Source organism: Amblyomma maculatum, chromosome 9, assembly GCF_055883805.1.
Source record: "Amblyomma maculatum isolate TAMU_Amacu chromosome 9, ASM5588380v1, whole genome shotgun sequence".
Taxonomy (NCBI): domain Eukaryota; kingdom Metazoa; phylum Arthropoda; class Arachnida; order Ixodida; family Ixodidae; genus Amblyomma; species Amblyomma maculatum.
Genome location: NC_139352.1, coordinates 31,680,315 through 31,697,967, shown reverse-complemented (window position 1 = coordinate 31,697,967; position 17,653 = coordinate 31,680,315). Strand labels below are relative to the sequence as shown.

At 45.5% G+C, this 17,653-nt stretch overlaps 1 protein-coding gene across 1 annotated transcript in view; it reads left to right on the top strand.

Annotated features, from left to right (window-relative positions):
• The window catches only part of LOC146178771 (lysosomal alpha-mannosidase-like), a 41,271-nt gene that overhangs the window by 1,495 nt on the left and 22,123 nt on the right, over positions 1–17,653 (top strand). The window contains exons 3-5 of the mRNA XM_084580023.1: positions 6,711–6,836; positions 8,842–9,033; positions 10,984–11,196. Coding sequence (XP_084436149.1) covers positions 6,711–6,836; positions 8,842–9,033; positions 10,984–11,196 — 531 coding nt within the window. The remainder of the gene's footprint in view (positions 1–6,710; positions 6,837–8,841; positions 9,034–10,983; positions 11,197–17,653) is intronic.

The following is a 17,653-nucleotide window of genomic DNA, read 5'->3' as shown; positions in this document are numbered from 1 at the left end:
TTCTGGCTCACGCTTGAGGAAACTTCCTACATCCCAGCAGCGGTCAGGTTTTGTTTGCTTGCGTGCGAAAGCCTTTTTGAAACGGCCTATGGATGGCAGCTTCCTCCAGCATCAAAAACGTTCTCATGGTCGCACGATGAAGACATTAGGGTATTCGTGTCCAGTGAGGTAAACCTGTTTACAGCTGCAGTGGAAATCTCTCCGCTTTATTTCGATAGCTGTTTTCTTTTTCTTCTTGTTTTTGGAGGGAGGGAGTGAAACGGACAATAAGGCGGTAAACCGTTTCTTAACGGAATTCTAAAACGCGCGTGAGGCGGAGCCTAGAGTATTAGAAATGCGCCTAATAGATTTTTATACGCCCGTTCCTGGACAAATTCCAATGAAGCTAGACTAGCATAATGTGTATCAATCGTACCTGAATAGAGTAGATAATATTGGTATAAAACCTCCGTGAGGTGTTACGGAATGGGGAAAAATATTTCAGCCAGGGACATAATCCAATCATTTGAACTTCCTGAAGCTTATTTGGATCCCCATGCATTGGCATTAATTTTGGACGAGTACGCCACCGCAACTGTTTTACGATAGCCCGCGTGTATTAAAATTATCCTTTCTATAGTAGCTTAAATATATATGCATATATCAATGGCAAAATTTGAAGGAACAATCAGTTTTACCTTATTGGCGGTTGCTTGTTTGCAACCACAGATATGTGGTGATGGCGGTTATGCCGTGACGACATTAGATAATGCTGAAATAAATGACTCCGATCATAACGAGTACCAGGACGCGATTCAAAACCCTTTATATTAAAAGCGAGAAAATTAAGCGATCAGCAAAATACGATACACTTCTCGCAATCGTGTAAGTATATACCAGTCATTCGATGCCATCTGTTACACTGTTGCTGGATTCAAACGACTGACAAAAGTGAAGGACACGGTTAAATTGAATGATAAAATAAAGAGTCGCCTGAAGAGTTAGTATAGCAACTACTCAAAGTGAAAAACCAGTATTTCCATCCTAGTCTTCAGAACATCGCTTCGCTAAAGTTAGGCTTAACTCGGCCTATATCCCTCTATATAGTCGGAACGCATTCCAAGGTTACTAAAAACGGAATATACTCGCGAAAATACAAGCATCCGGCTCCGGTGAGACTGCCGCAGTAAAACAAAACAGTAGTTGCGGCCGGGGTGGTACAGTGGTAAGACACCCGACCACTGTCCGGAGTGCCCGGGTTCGAACCCGACTTCGGCGGCTGCGTTTCGATGGAGGCGAAACGAAGAGGCGTCCGTGTGCTGTGTGATGTCAGCGCACGTTAAAGATCCCCAGGTGGTCGAAATTACTCCGTAGCCCTCCACTACGGCTCCTCTTTCTCTCTATCCATTATTAATTGCGGCCATATGCAGCTACAAACGGATTTCTAACAATCTCTTTAGTGTGTTGACTTCAGCCCACTGGGGCACGTGCAGAATCCACGTCCCGTCTGTAATCAAAAACAGGATGCTTCCCGTTCTTTGTGACGCTGAGGTTAAGGTGGTGCAGGACGTTCGACAAAACAACCGAAAATTACAAAAACAATCCAGAAAAAAATTCGAGGGTCTCTTACCCCTCTCCTACCCATCCTCTATCATTTGCCTCTCATTTTTTGCCTTTTATCGGCGTTCTTTGAGTGCTGCATATAATTATAATTGGTTTACAGGAAAGGAAAGGCGCAATATCTGTCACACACTCTCCGACAAGTGTGCGTCTGGACAGTACACAATCACTCCTGTCGCGTGGCGTTCCTTGGCGCGCGTTCAAGTGTGTGATTGCAGATGGCAGGAACGCTACACAAGATGAGACTTCTGGTTGGTCAATTCGAATTTGGTGGCTGGTGGCGTCACTTCGTTGTCGACCAATGAGATGCACCGCTCGCGTGGATAGCTTTGTCGATGACAGTATGAGCCATTAAAGGCTTTCGCCTTAGCAGTTTGAAAGCCGCCGCTTATCACTTGGGTTGTACGAAATAAATTTTAATGCACCTCCCAATACATTAAAGAGATAAAAGGGGCATTATTTTAACCTACACCAGCTACACCAGTGTAGAAAATCTCCTATACCTCCAATGGGTTCTAGCTACACTAGTGTAGCTGGTGTAGGATACAAAAAATGGCCCGAAAGAGAGATTTAAGAGCCGTTTTGAGCATGAAGGAACAGAAGGGGCATTATTTTAACCTACACCAGCTACACCAGTGTAGCAAATCCCCTATACCTCCAATGGGTTCTAGCTACACTAGTGTAGCTGGTGTAGGATACAAAAAATGGCCCGAAAGCGAGATTTAAGAGCCGTTTTGAACATGAAGGAACAGAACGATGCATCGTAGCTTTAGATTACACATAAAAAGATAATGCCCAAGTAATATCTCACAGCGTTTGACTCAAGGTACGGTCAGTGCATGCTTTCATCCATATAGCACGGCACTGTTGAAACGGCTTATAGCTTGGCTCCGTGTTCACCTCGGTAAGTTTATTGAGAAGGTATTTGGCCCATCTAAGAAACAAATTAAGTGGTACAACCCTGCTGAACCGAATGTGCATCAAAAACACTGGCTGCAGGCATCCGAACGTTGCATTCAATACAAAAAGCATTCCGTTGAAGTATGGACGCATCAAGGTTCACCGGCGTTTGAGGCAGAGTCCAGTTTCTTCTCCTGCGCATGCGATGCTCGCAGGCGCTTTCCTTGCTCCGCTCGGTCAGCTCACCGCTGTGGCGCGTGCTTCCGCAGTGCAGAAACTATCCACCTCCTCCTCCTCCTCTCTGCAGCGAACGCAGCGGCGGAACATTTCTGGAATTCCCCAGGTGGTCGAAATTACTGCGTAGCCCTCCACTACGGCCCCCCTTTATCTCTATCCACTTTCACCCCCACCTTCATCCCTTCCCTTCCGGCGCGGTTCAGGTGTCCACAGAGCAAGTGTGACAGATACTGCGCCTTTCCCTTCCTATGAACCAACCAACCAACCAACCAACCAACTTGCTGCCATTGTAACGGCGCATGCGCAAAGTGGCTTCTGCCCAGCTTCGCGAAATACGCTTCTACTAGCCAAATGTAGCTCCACTACGAAAGGATGGCAAGAAAGTACCACGCTAAGAAAAACACGCACATATTGTGTCTGGAAAGCAACGCACATGTGTCACTAACACGTGGAGCTAAAATACATTGCTGAATTACGAAGTGTATTATATACCAGACATACTGTTTTGTGCGTCGCCGACACGAGTGCTGATGAACGATGTAGCCCCTGCAAAGTTCCCTAGCTTACACATGTATATGTAAGTTTCGCAGCTATCAAAAACGACATAGTGCCGTCGAATTGTCGTGCGCGTCAGCCAGCTTCCGGCTCTGCGGACGCAGTCGCCACTGAGGGCACAATCTTAAGAATCTCCCACTGCTCGATCGCTCTCTGTTCAAATGAGATCACAAACGTTTTGATAAATATGGCCGCCGCCCTGCCTCTAATACGCAGGCTTCACATAAAATTAACCACGACACCCTACAAACAGTTCCATGACAGTTTTGCGTCTCATTACACATTCAATGGGTGGAAAGGCTTCACCGCTCCAACAAACTACACCGTGTTGCAGAATTACATAATAATAATAATAATAATAATAATAATAATAATAATAATAATAATAATAATAATAATAATAATAATAATAATTGGTTAATAGGAAGGGAAAGGCGCAGTATCTGTCACACTTGTTTCTGTGGACACCTGAACCGCGCTGTAGGAGAAGGGAGGAAGGTGGGGGTTAAAGTGGAAAGAGAGCAAGAGGAGCCGTTGTGAAGGGCTACGCAGTAGTTTCGACCACCTGGGGATCTTTAACGTGCGCTAACATCGCACAGCACACGGACGCCTCTTGGTTTCGCCTTCATCGAAACGCAGCCACCGAGGTCGGGTTCGAACCCGGGTACTCCGGCACAGTAGTCGGGCGTCTTACCACTGCACCACCCCGGCGGGGCGAATTACATAAGCGCTGTGAATGATTCCCTCTGCTAAACTGCTGAACCCTCGCAGCTCACATTTCGCTCTGAACTGGTATTTTATTGGCAGCGTTTTGTAGCGGGAGCTACACTACCCTACCCAGCCGAGCATTTCGCCATGTTTAGGAGAGGTCACTAGTGCGCATGCGTGAAAACGGGAGAGGAGCAACAGGTGCGCTACGGATGATGTCAGAGAGCGCGGCAGCCGCGGCCGTCGCTGCCGTTTGACGACTCCGTTGCCGACGCAGATGGCACTCCTGAACAAAGCGAAGACCCTCCTGCCGGCGGAGACGACAAGATGCAGAGTAAAATCCGGCGCATAGCAGCAGCAAACAATGAATAAGAGTAAGAAGGCGAACAGATCAGAGGAGACGGCCGAACAGAGAGAGGAGCGGCAGGTCAAACGATGACTCAAGATGCCGAGCGTGCTGCCGAGCATCATATATGGCGCATAGCCGCCGAGAATGGGCCTATGGAAAAGTTCAGTAAACGGGAACCAACAGAAAAGATTGTCAAGTCGTGTGACTGGTCACTCCATTCGTGCTTTCTAAAGTGCATCTGCGACACGGACATTTGAAGCAGACTTCGTGAACAATCCATATGGACACATGTGTAGTGTGTGCAAGAGACTGTGGCACCAAACGGACTTGACACCGCGGAGTAATCCAACGTATGAGACTTTGAATTCGGAAACTATACCAAATCGAAATACTGTATAGACAATATTGGGACCACTGCATGCTACTTCGCAGATCAAGTCTTCGTCTCTGTCAAGCAAAATGAAAAAAGATGTGTATACCCAATTATTCTCATTACTAAACACACATGACCACAACATGCCCAGCCAGAGAAACGGACATACCTCTCGTTACGTACATCTCGGCATAGCCGAGGTAAGCCACTATATGGTGCCAAATTTGTTTGGGGTAGTCACATAAATCAATTAGAATGAGCTAGATGTTCTCATTGTATGCGGCTCCGGTGGCGCAAGAGAAGCCGCTTCCCCCGCGCTGGCACCAGTGCCGCCATTTTCTGCTCTTTGCAAACAACCTTCCGAAGCCTCTTCTTTTTCTGTGTCATAGTTCCTGAAAACAGCACAAGATGGCGCCTCCGGCGCGAGCCATAGGGCAGCGTCTTGTCTTGTTTCGCAGTTACCGCATACGATAGAAACATCCGACTTCTTCTGACTAAATCAGTGAAGTATTCCAAACAATTTTGGTGATAAATATACTGCCCAACAAATGCCATTTCTGTGCGATATTTGAGCTGCGAGGATTCAGGGGTCTAGTTGAGAAAGCATTTTGCAGCGCACCTGTGATTCTGCAACGCGCTGTATGTTGTTATAAAAATATTGCTCAGCTCAAAAACGACGCGAAAAAGCTGTTGCTCTGGCAGGTAAAGAACAACCTCGCTCGTATCTGTTTCTTTGCATGGTAAGCGGTTTGCTCGATTACAAGTCCGTGATAGCTCGTCTCCACTATAGACATGCGCATAATCGATATATCTGAATAATGTATTGATTAGTTCATCCTGTCACTTATTCGTATTTGCTTGTTGCTGAAAATTCCCAAGTACGTAGTTGTCGTGAGCCAATGAAATACTTGAAACACAAATTACAAATGTATTTCGTTCTAAATACGCCTGCTCGAAGGAACTGCGCAGCCTATGCCGGTACGCAGGGCGCTGCGCATCGATGAAATCGCAGTTATGTCCGAGAGTTAAGGCAAAGTGTACATCAGAAGTACAGTTCAGAAGAGTTAACACGGTGGAACTTCCACGCTTTCCCGCTTGCGTGCTGCCGGGCTGACCTAGAGGCAAACTGTTTCGAAAAATATCTAGAAGCTTTCCTCACATCTTGTCACGCAGGTCCGTTTATTTGCCTAATTGCGCAATAGAAATCTAATTCCGCTATTTGTACGTTTAGGCTCCAAGCAAGTTTCCAAGCGATACGGGTATAAAATTTAGTAACTCTACTGTCTTTGTAACTGAGGCTCGTCAATCATTCCACGCAATTGCAGTATGGTATAGCTGCTTATCGACCATGAGAAAAAACTTTTTTTTCCATCTGAGTTTCTACTTATCTTGCTTTCATTATTTTAGTTTTAAAGCTTCGCCACCTGTAAACAGTTTATAGCCATCTGGAACTTTCCTAAGATGCTTACATTATGGCCCGTTTAAAATGCACTGGGAACAAAAATGCAGCAGCGTAAGATATGAAACCTTTGGTAGACACAGTCAGCCGAGGTAGTGGTGTAGCTTTCCAACTTGCTTTCTTACCAGCACAAGAACATCGGAAGAATGGTTTCCGGCTCCTAACATGTGGCATGCAATAAGTTAAACTCCAGCTGTCTGGTTTTCTTGATGATTTCATAGGAGGTAACTTATTTATTACAAATGTGCCAAGTAAGTGTGAAAAGCCGCATTACATGATTTCGCTCCTGAGCCACGAGGTACGAACGTACGCGCGTGGCATAGGGTTAGCGACTTAGCCTGGCTACTCGAGAGCCATGAATTACGGGCTCGATTTCCATCTCGTCTTCGTGTACTTTCTTTTCGGCCAAATTAATTTCCTTTTTCGGTCTATACATGAAATGAAACCTTTTCAATCCTCATTGACCGAATAACTTTTTTACTGCGTTCTTGGAACATAACCTGCGATGCGACACTGATTTCGATGCGCAGTTCGGAGTCATAGTGTACAACCCTGCAAGTGTGCCGACCTCACCGTACGTGCGGCTGCCTCTGGCGACAGATGAACAGAGCGTGGTGGTCGTCAGGGGACCGGGCGGTGCTGAGGTCGAGTGGCAGGTGAGTGAAGAGGCACAAAACTTCTCTTCGTAATATGGAACCTCACGAACCGAAATTACATCTGTCTGTATTAGAATACGTAGGGAATATGACTTAATTGCTTAGAGTTTTTTATCGTGCCTCAAATCTAATTTATCAAATTTCGATTCTTTGCAGGTAACCACATTAAAATACCATTTGAAGCTTTCAGAGAAACCATTCAGTTCAAACGCATTTGTTTTGGGGGTGGCTCGAGGCCGCAGAAAATTAGAGCTGGGAATTAAGTGATCAATATTTGTTTGCAATTTTCGTCTTGTACATGAAGCTGCCCAGTGCATTCAGCTATATTGCGATAAACTGGCCAAAATATTGAAGCAATGAATGAGTTAAGAGGGAAAAGGGACAAACGCACAACCAACGACTAGCTGTTCTGTTTATAAGGTGAACCACAACCGCCTTACATTGAGCAGCTGGCGCTCATCATAAGGAGTTTCCTAACAGCATCAAAGATCTCAGATATATACCTCTCAGAGTGAGGGATTCTTATTCCAATCCTAGTGATCGCAGCGGAACATTTTTCTTGAACTTTTCACAGACCGAGGTGCTCCTCTTTGATATCCATTTCTCCTCTGCTCGCAAAACAAAAGAGTGTCAATGCGATCGATAGACAGGAACACGAGATGACAGTGTATGCGGTACCTGTTAGTCGTGTTTTATCCAGAGTTTATCTCAACATTTCTTGGTTTTACCGGCGTGCAATAAGGATGTAATATATTAGCGAGAATCGTTTGCAAATGATCCTACCTTACTCTGCAATGTATCGAGAAAACATATCCCCATACTGCCAGAGTGCTAACAACTCCTTCTGTTCGCTTCTCTCATTCGTTTTTATTTTTACGTCTCCACTCTTTATAATCGAAAGTGTGAACACCTATGTCTAAAAACATCTAGTCACAAAATGGCTAAATTCAGGATGTTTACTGGATATGCAAGATATTATTTATTTTCCGTGTTTTTACACTCCCACTAAATTATGAAACATTATATTAAATAAGTAGTAACTAAACCAGTCCATAAACCCTGACTGCTCACTGAAGGGTCAAATTCTAAAATTAAAGCTCAGCTACTTTGGTCATCTGATGAGAAGAGAGGAGTCGCTGGAGAAAGATTTGATGTTGAGAAAGGTTGAGGGTCACCGGAGAAGGGATAGGCAGCGAACGCGATGGTTAGATGGCATCCTCGAGGCGCTGCAGACGAAGTTATATGATGTTAGGAAGATAGTGAGAGACCGGAAAGCGAGGCATGATATGGTCCATAGGGTCACGAAGAGTCGGACACTACTGAACGACTGAACTTAACTGAACTGAGCTGAACTTAACCAGGATGAGACCAAGGAGGCGGTGCCTGCTTTAACGCTTTAATAGGTCTTATGCTTGCATTCAGCGCCCGAAAATTTTGAGCATGTAGGTTGAGGTTTCTATAACCTAAACAATGGTGCGGACGTACCCACGGCTTTAACCGAGCGAAAGTTCCGATGAGCATGATGTTTCATGGTTTAGCATTGTTGTACAAGGCTTGACGTTTGAATTAGGCGGACGACCAAGATCCTCCTTAAAGGTAGATGCAATAGCGCCTTTCACACCGCACTTTCGTTCAGCAATGTTTGATATTATTTTGTTTAAGTTTGTTGTTGGCAAAAGAAAAAGCAGTAGCTGCTCCTCGTTTCAGAGGAAGCCAAAATTTAATTAGATCAAAGAAACGCTGCGTTTTCACACTTCAAGATTTTTTTTTTTTACTTTTGTTTAACCTTTTGTTTGGGGGGGGTGGGGGGAGGAGGGAAAAGAAGTATCTGTCTTCACTGAAGGTCAATTGTACCCAGATAAAAGTCAGTTTTAGACAACGAAAGGTCATTCAGCCATAGCGAGGCGAGATGCTAAGTTGCACATCGAGTCGTAGAACTCTCACTCTGAAAGCGTACTGACGCAAAAGCTTACCGAGCGCCCCGATTCCGGCGTTTGCTTTCCAGGCTGTGCCTCTGGCTCCCCATCGGCTCGGAATCCCCGAGAGTCACGGTCTTGCCCAGTCGTCGCTGGTATTCCAAGCTAATGTGGACGCCCTGGGCGCCAGCCTCTACCACGTGTGGACCACGCAGCGCAAGTCCTCAAAGTCAGGGGATTTCCTCGAGATACATCCTGAGGTCGATTTCATCGAGAACGAGGTAGTTTCTCCCGTGCACAGTGGTGCTGAACATAAGCGTAATTGTGACGATGATCACTTCAATCTTAAGCAAATTTGGTTGCGTTCTACTGACTCTTATGGCTGCAAGCAGATCCATTATATTTATAGTAGAAGAGCTGGTTGTTCTTATTTTGTTTCTTGTCCTGGTTAATTTTTTTTTCCTACCAACGAAAAAGAAAGACTGTCAAAGCAGAAAGCTTATTCTTTTTGGAGGGCGGAAGAAATGGCGATTGCCTTCATACACTTCTTGCATATGACTGCACACAAACGGCGGGTGGAGAGCGAACGAATGTAGTAGCAAATATATAATCAATATAGAGGGCACCACTGTTTCCAAAAACACAGGGCGGAGAGGAATTTGGGACAACACGTTACAACAAATTGACAACAAAAGGAAGTGTATGATAAATAAAATAATCAAACGTAATCTGCTCAACAAAATATGCATGGATGCAGGACGACAGGCACGTGGTTTAACACTGCTGTCCAACCCTTATAACAATATTTGTTTTGTAAAAAGAAAATTTTCGGCAAAGCACTACACGCTGCTCACATTCCTCAGAAGTTGCCAGAAATAGGTATAAGTGCATAATTACAAGCAGAGTGAGCGCTTGAAGAGTGGCCGCTGTCCATAGATGTTATGAACAATCGCTGAGGCGCTGTACGAAACAAATCAATAGCAGCCGAGCTGCTCAGCTGCTCGTGAAGCTGAGTTGCAATAAACTTCTCTTCATTGAAGCTGAGACCGCAAAACAATGTTCAACATGCTTATATATAAGCATTATCTACTAATAATAACGAAGCATTATTCACTAGGTATTTTTGTCTGGTGTATTTATAGCAATGAAGGATGCAGAATGAAGGGCAGAGCGCAATCTAAAAATAAGTGGCACAACATCTCGGTGCACCGGTGGGGTTTGGCACGCCCCCTGCCCAAAGTTTTAAGGCTAATCTTCTGCGTCAAACACACGCCTTATGTGTGGCAGCTATCTTAGCCATACCGAAAGCTGCATGGCAGGGAATGATATCAGCTGTATAAAGGAGCACCGAACTGTTCCCAAGTGTACGCGTTTCTCTCTAGTCTTTGGCGGGTGACGGCAGGTCAAAGGAGACGGCAATGTGGTGACAATGCCACGGTCTCTGTTCAGGGCACCTATGGTCAAGACGCAAAATTGCTGTCAGCGTTTGTACTCATAGCCACAGCCGACTCTTTGCACACGCTCTAAGGCTGCTAGTAAAGACTACACACTTTTACTCAACCTATTATGAACACGTCCTGGACGTAACGTTATTTTAGCCGCTCCTGCATTACAGTGAATTCATATGCCCGTATCTGCAGCGGTTGTCTTGCTACGTTGTCAATGTTGCCCTATAACTACACGGTTTGCTAAAAAACGATTGAAAACGGCTTTTTTGCTCAATCCATCACCAAACATTAGTGGGAACATTGGGCATACATTAGAGAGATTTAGCTTACCGTGTTCCGCGATCCGCCACCGTGACCCTGTACCGCGCGTGGGCTTGGCGCGCAAGCTGATTGGTCCCGACGCGGCAGGTCTATGTGCCGGCATCAAGTATGCGGCGCCATCTATCGGCATCAAAGTGATCTGGGCATGCGCAACGGAACGCGCGCTGGCAGATCACGGTAGCAGATCAAGGATCACGGTGTGCTAAATCTCTCTATTATTTTCAAAGTGGATCTCAAGCATGTCTAAACGCGTGTTTACTTGAAATAAAATATTTTTATGAACTTTGATGTACAAACGCAATGTAGAAAAATTTTCCTTTTATAAAAACTGCATAATAGTTGAACATCGCAAAATAACAGTCGCCTGACATACTTCCTTCTGTGTGCGGAAATCAAAGCTTTGATTCCATACACTTTCGGGCGCATAAGGAGGAATTGCTCAATGTGCGGATGCCGTTGCAGAAATATCGCGTCGAGATCGACGTCGGCTCAGGCTTGATCTCCAAGGTTATGCTACGACAGACTCAAACAGTTGTGGAGCTCCGCCAGACATTCGCCGCATACTCGTTCGATCGTTCTCCGCCAGGCAACATGAGCCCTCCGGGCCACTACACATTCAGCGCCTACACCGTGGCGCGGGAGATGGGAGATCAAGTCACCTACCGCGTCGTCAAGGTAAGCGCCGGATAAGTTTCCTCGTGAAACAAACCAGCCACATTGCCTATTTCCTGCGAGTTGTCCTCAAACCTCCATATCCACCGCTGCTTTGAGGTGGCATTCAGTAAGTTATACAACTTCTTTCTAATATATCAATACAGATATTTTCACATATGTACGCCGACTTTCTATTCAGTTGCTAAACCTTCATGAGACTATTCCCTTCATAACTTCATATAAGTACGCAAAGGACTGCTCGAACCACAGCGCTTTCGTACATTGTACTATATGTTCAGCCAAGTTAAACCTCCGCCATTAATGGAGCCTTAACTCTACTGCTCCCGTTCATCAAGGTCACGTTATTCCGCAATGTGTAAACAATAGCATCCGACATGAAAATGGTGTGAATCTATCGCATAGGAGCAGTGCGTGCCGATCGTGACCTCCATTTTAACGAAATTATAAAAGAAACAGCGCGTTTTCTATAACAATGCCTAAACGAACATATCGGCTTCCCTGGCCCAGGCAGGACTCTACTATGCTATCGAAGCAGCCGATTCACCACTTGTTGAACTGCGACACATTCTCGCACTGTGGAGTGGACACCATCGCCCTCGTAATTTTTATCTGCACGACTTTTTTAACGTAAATAAATATACATTGTGCAGATGTGCCATCTCGCTAAGACACAGACCACAAATGTGCCAGACAAACTGTCGAGACATCGAACGACGTGAAGCTAGACTAGCTGGTTGCGATAGAGAAGCCTAACTGAGCACAGAAACGAGCCAAGGTAGAACAGACAGCAGCGCCTCCGGTGCCGGACGATGGGTGATGCTCTTGAATTGGTTCCAGGATAGATGAACCTCTTCAAGTTTTGTGTACAGAACTACGACCACCAAGAAAGCATTCACTGACGCGAACACTTGTATTATTTGTACTATTAAAAAGAACTCGTACGCGCGTTCTACATGCTCCAGTTTTTTCCGTGAACACACCAGCGTCGACTGCCCGGTCTATAAGCACCGTATGACGGAGAACAGCGCGGAACTAAATACGCGCATGCGCAGACAACCGCTGAGCTTGAGGTGCAGAGCAACAGACGCGTTTATTGTGCGCTTTCGCTTTCATATCAACAATGCTGCTGGCCAGTTTGCTCAGCATGGTTGCCAATCTTGAGGACCCTGGTTGCCAGATCTGTCACATCTTTCTCTCTCTAAAAACAGAAAAACAAACCAGCAGAATACAACAGCACTAATCGATTTAGGCTATGTGCTGCCACGGCCGGTCTCGAGGGAGAGGGCGCGCGCTCTTTCTTACGGCCTTCTCAATCGCTCCGGGAACAATGGGAACTTTTCTCCTTGAGCTACGCTCTCCGCCACCGCAAGGGGCGCGACCTGCTCACTGTTCGCTCCGCGTCTGCTTCAGCGGCGGCGAGTGGTTTTTGCCTGGTTTCGTGTTGTCGCTCGCGAGTTTCGTGGTGAGTGCAGCCCCGAAATTAAAGAGCACAGAAGGTAGATGCTGCAGCGGTCTGTCGTCAACGTACCACACGTGAACGGATATAAAAAACACTGTCGTTCAGCAAACGTTCGACAAGCATGGCATTCATTGCGGCACGGCTACTTTTGTTCATTTTAATCCGAATTTTTCCCAAGCCTGTACACGAATGGGAACAAAAAGAAAACTGAATGAGCAGTGATCTCATCGAAGCTTCTTCAAGGCTAACATGACAGCAACTCGTCTGCAACAGCAAAACCGTCTTTCAGCGCTAGATGCGAAACCATTCATATAGCACCGAAGATGAAAATAATTTCATAAAAATGTAATGTAAATTGCAAAATGCTTGCATGATATAAAGTATTAGTATAACAGTCAAAGTAAACGTTGTAGGGTTGAGTTTTAAGTGTTATTACAATTCATATACTTGGCAATGTGTGGTATTAATTATAAACAATATTTTAATTTTGCAAATTTTAATGAACTTTTTACATGATATTATGCTTAATATGAAAACAAAAAATGGTTGATATTCATGACACCACTTGTGCTCGAAGTGGTAAAAAAAGGCCAATAAATGATGAAGGTGGTACTCGATGCAGTGACTTACAAATGAGTCCACCTGCTATATCGAAAGTATGCAAGAAACTTCTAAAGCGTTAAAGAAGGACACTCTCACTGAAGACTCATTTCAAGCCTATATATAGCGACCCATTGAGGCTCTCTTCGGGAAAGTAAGGTTAATGTGCAGAAGGGAATGACATATGCCAGATGCGAGGGCCGTAACAGCTAGCGGCACATGACTACATTGTCAAGACGGACGTTTCATCTGAGAGCAAGATCAAGGCACGGAAGGAAGTGATGGCATCTCCTACCATCCCATTTTCCACTGTCACAAATTCCGGTTCACCTTACGTCGCTGGATATATCGTTTAGTTAATCAACTTCGGGTCTTACGCTTGCGCTATTCTTCTTGAAACTAACGAAAGAAGCAGCCCCATGTAGTACGCTCTTCTACGAGGACAATGTTCTAGTGGACTGCATTATCCGAAACCAGAGCTTGCTGCCCTATTGGACAAACCTTTTTTTTTTTTGAAAAAGCTGCCGTGCACCTACAACACACAAATGTTCTCGAAGTACTCAAGATCCTGATTCTGTCAGCATTTCAGAACTCAACACTGAGTTGCCAGAAAGGAATTGACAACAGCTATGTTATTAGGTCCGTTTCTTTGATATTTGAAAAATTTCTCAGAATTCTTCTTCTCAATTAATTATACCAGGAAAGTGACAGAGAAGACCGAGAGCCCAACTCCTTATGTGCACAAGCCATGCAGGAAGATTTTGAGCCTGAATTTTCTAGACGCAGGTCGCATTTTGATGAATTGATGAATATATACTGCAATGTGTAACTTTGAAGGAAATTTTTTTATTGTTTGCTGCTCTTTTCGATTCTGCTTAACTGTTTATGCCCATTTCATTGATTAAAAGTAGTCGCGAGACTACATATACATCTTCGGTCTTTCAACCGACTGATACGTTTTGAACGAAGCTAGAACAGCCCAGTCCACTAGACAAGTGAAATTTTTACTATATGAGTAAATTTTTGTTATTTACTCTGAATCTGAGACGCGCCATGAATTTTTGCCGGTGCCTCTTCTGATCTAAACGAAAACGGTAGCGGTTGACAGAATCTCCACCCAACAGTTCACCATGCACTCACGTCAGGTTGCGCTACACCTGCTTAAAACATTCAAAGAGCAGATTGCATAGCCTGGTAAATTTATTTTTGTACAAAACTTAGAGGTAAAAAATGTTGAAGTGTACCAGAAGCTTCATTCGACCGTGCACGGCCGCACTGACGAAGGAGCGCGCGCGTGAGCGGATTGTTGACTGTATTTTATTCCGCGTACACGATAAATGTTCGATGTTGATGACGGACTTTGTATAAACCATGAGGGGCGAAATGTCAGGACCTGCCAGTTGCAACTGACGCGGGCGAAGCTAAAAGCGAGCGCGCGTTTCCCTTGCGCGTGAACGGCTGTAGCGGAGGAGCAGCAGTGGGGCGGTGGCGACCCCACCGAGGCGCGGCGGGCGGTTGAAACAGACCCCATTGGAGAGGCCGTAAGAGAACAGAAACGCGCTCTCCCTCGAGACCGGCCGTGGTGCTGCAAGTCCTTCTGATATGCTGGGCGGGTGGGCTGTTTCCTTAGCCAGGTCCTCCGGCGAAGCCCAGCGTCGTACGGCTCGGAAATCGTGATTTCCAGAGGACTTTGTTGCCCTGGTGCAGGGTACCCTTGAGGTGTGTGGGCAGCCGGAGCTTTATCGTCACGCGTGGGGTTCCAGTTGCCCTAGAACTCCTGTTGTGTTGCGTGCCCTGGAATAGAAGCACAGTTGTTAGCACTGCCTTACATATAGTTAAGGATTGTTTGTAGTGATGGGTTGAACTCTTGTTCGCAGCAAATGCTGACGGTTGCGAAGAAGCTGACTCCCGCCTTCCGTATGGATCATGTATGAGCGAGGAACGACGGCTTTTTCTACGCGGATCTTTGTGATCCACCCTCTCTTGTTGAGCAGCCTAACGGTGTCATGCTCGCCGAGCTCCTCTAGTTGACACCTCTGAGGGTGGGCTTAGGTGGGCTTGGGTGTGCTTTCTGACATTTGGTGCCCTATGGTCTTCGAAGTCGGGCAGTCTTCTTTTTAGCTTCCTGCGCATGAGTAGCTCGCACGGGGCTTTTAAGTCTTCGAGTGGTGCCGTCCTGTAATTTAGAAGCCCAATCCAAAAGCCTTCATTTGCATATAACGCCTTCTTGAGGAGACGTTTCCCAATATTCAACCCTTTCTCTGCCAGACCATGGGAGCGTGGGAAACCACTACTAGAAACACCATGGGCAAATTCGCACTGTCTTGCAAAAGCACGAAATTCCTGCGATGAAAACTGTGGTCCGCCGTCCGTTCTGGTCCAGGAATATGGGCGTGGGCTCCTATTCCACTTCTGACACCGTGAGTCATTCAAGATAGCATGCGACGCAGACAACCGCTGAGCTCGAGGTGGAGATTAACATTCGCGTTTATTGGGCGCTTCCGCTTTTATATGAACAAGCCGGCTGGCCGGCTTGCACATGGTTGCCAGTCTTGAAGGCCCTTGTTGCCAGATTCATTACACATGCAATGAACAGTCCGAAACAGCTTTGTTTGGCTAGGCTGTTACAAGAACACGACCCATCCCCGCCTGGGGCTTTTATATGAGCAACCCGGTTGGCCGGCTTGCACATGGTTGCCAATCTTGAGGGCCCTTGTTGCCAGATTCATTACACATGCAATGAACAGTCCGAAACAGCTTTGTTTGGCTAGGCTGTTACAAGAACACGACCCATCCCCACCTGGGTTTTGTCCGGTATCACTTTTACTTCGACTTTCTGCATGCTGTGGAGAAACTATTAGGAGAAGAAACATGAGGCCACCTGCTTTCTTGTAATAGAAGAAGGCGTGACTTGGTAAGTGAAATTATCCGGTAAGATGTCGTTGCCATGGCGCTTCACGTAATGCAATGCCATTCATCTGCTTTCTTGCCACTGCGAGTAAAGAAATATTTATAGAGGCTTTGCTTTTCTTTCGTTTTTGCTATCGAGGAGAGCAGAAAATTTATTTCTGATGAGACACTGAATTGCCGTTTGCGCTATTCTTTGCCAGTGGAAATTTCTAGAACATTAAGCGACAAATGTCTCTCTTTCTGGGCAGAAATTGCGCTGCGTGACCGCTAAGGGCCAAAATTCTGATACCCAAGTATTATAATTGTAAGTATGTCGCATTCCAACCCGCCGAAGTACTATCGCTTGACCATTAATATATACCTTGCAAAGATTTCGCCGCTGGGCTCATGACGTTTATCGACATATTGGTGGAAGGTCGCGCGTTCACCTAAAGAAAAGCGTGGGAAGATATATGCGTGTAAATTTTGGCCGACTCAAGTCAAAGGAAGAGGAGTGGCAGCTAAAAGATAAATAAAGTTTCTACTTTAGTTTAATCAAGCAGGCAGAAGTGAGATTAAGTGGACAGAGTAAGCAATTCTGGCAGACACTTAACACTGCTTTGATGCTGTAAGGCGACACACTTATTTCTTTTGTTATTGATATTTCAGTTTCTGTATAGCTTCACTATTTTTTTATTCCTGTATTGTTGTTACATTTTCATTTTCAATATGTTTTGATCTTATAATTTTATATTTTAGTGTAAACATTAGATTTACCAACTGCTCGTTCTGTGTCTACTGGATAGGAATCTGGGCTTATGGATTGACCTACGACCTTTCTAGATTTTGCTCCAATTTAGTTTTTATTTGTTTATTGGTTTGGTTTGGCATACTGCAGCCTCGGTGAGGCTATTTCAGGCTTCATATGCTGCTACTGTATTGGATTCTGTACTTCTGGATTGATTTACGACCTTTCTAGAGTGACATGCCTTTTGGCTATCGATTACCCAATGTATGGATACTTTAGACAATTTAGCCAATATTGGCTTCTTATGTGGCTACCACTAGGTTAGTTGGTCTGTCTTGTTTGACATGGTCCTGCGCACGCCACTTGATTGGGCCTAGAAAGGCTTTCACCCCAAAAGTGAGGAGGGTGCCAGGCTGTATCGAAGAGCGGCACCATGTTGTCGGCATTTTTCTCACAGGGGGACCTTAGAGAAGCCAAGCTCCATGCCATGCAGCCGCTACATAAACACACCTATACAAAAGCCCTATTCCAGACAATCAGCCATTTAGTTCAAATTTTGACGTACGCGTGACGTGTGCAGTAGGACGGTGCCAGGTTACGTATGCACACAATTGGGTTACGCCATCGGAAGAAAAAGAGAAGAAAAGTTGTAGAAAAAAGCGCCGTCGTCTACTAAAGTATATTGGGGCCAAATTTGAAAAACGACGATGCCCCAGGAGCCGAGCCGCTGTGGTGCATTTCGCGATTTGGGCGCCTCGGGT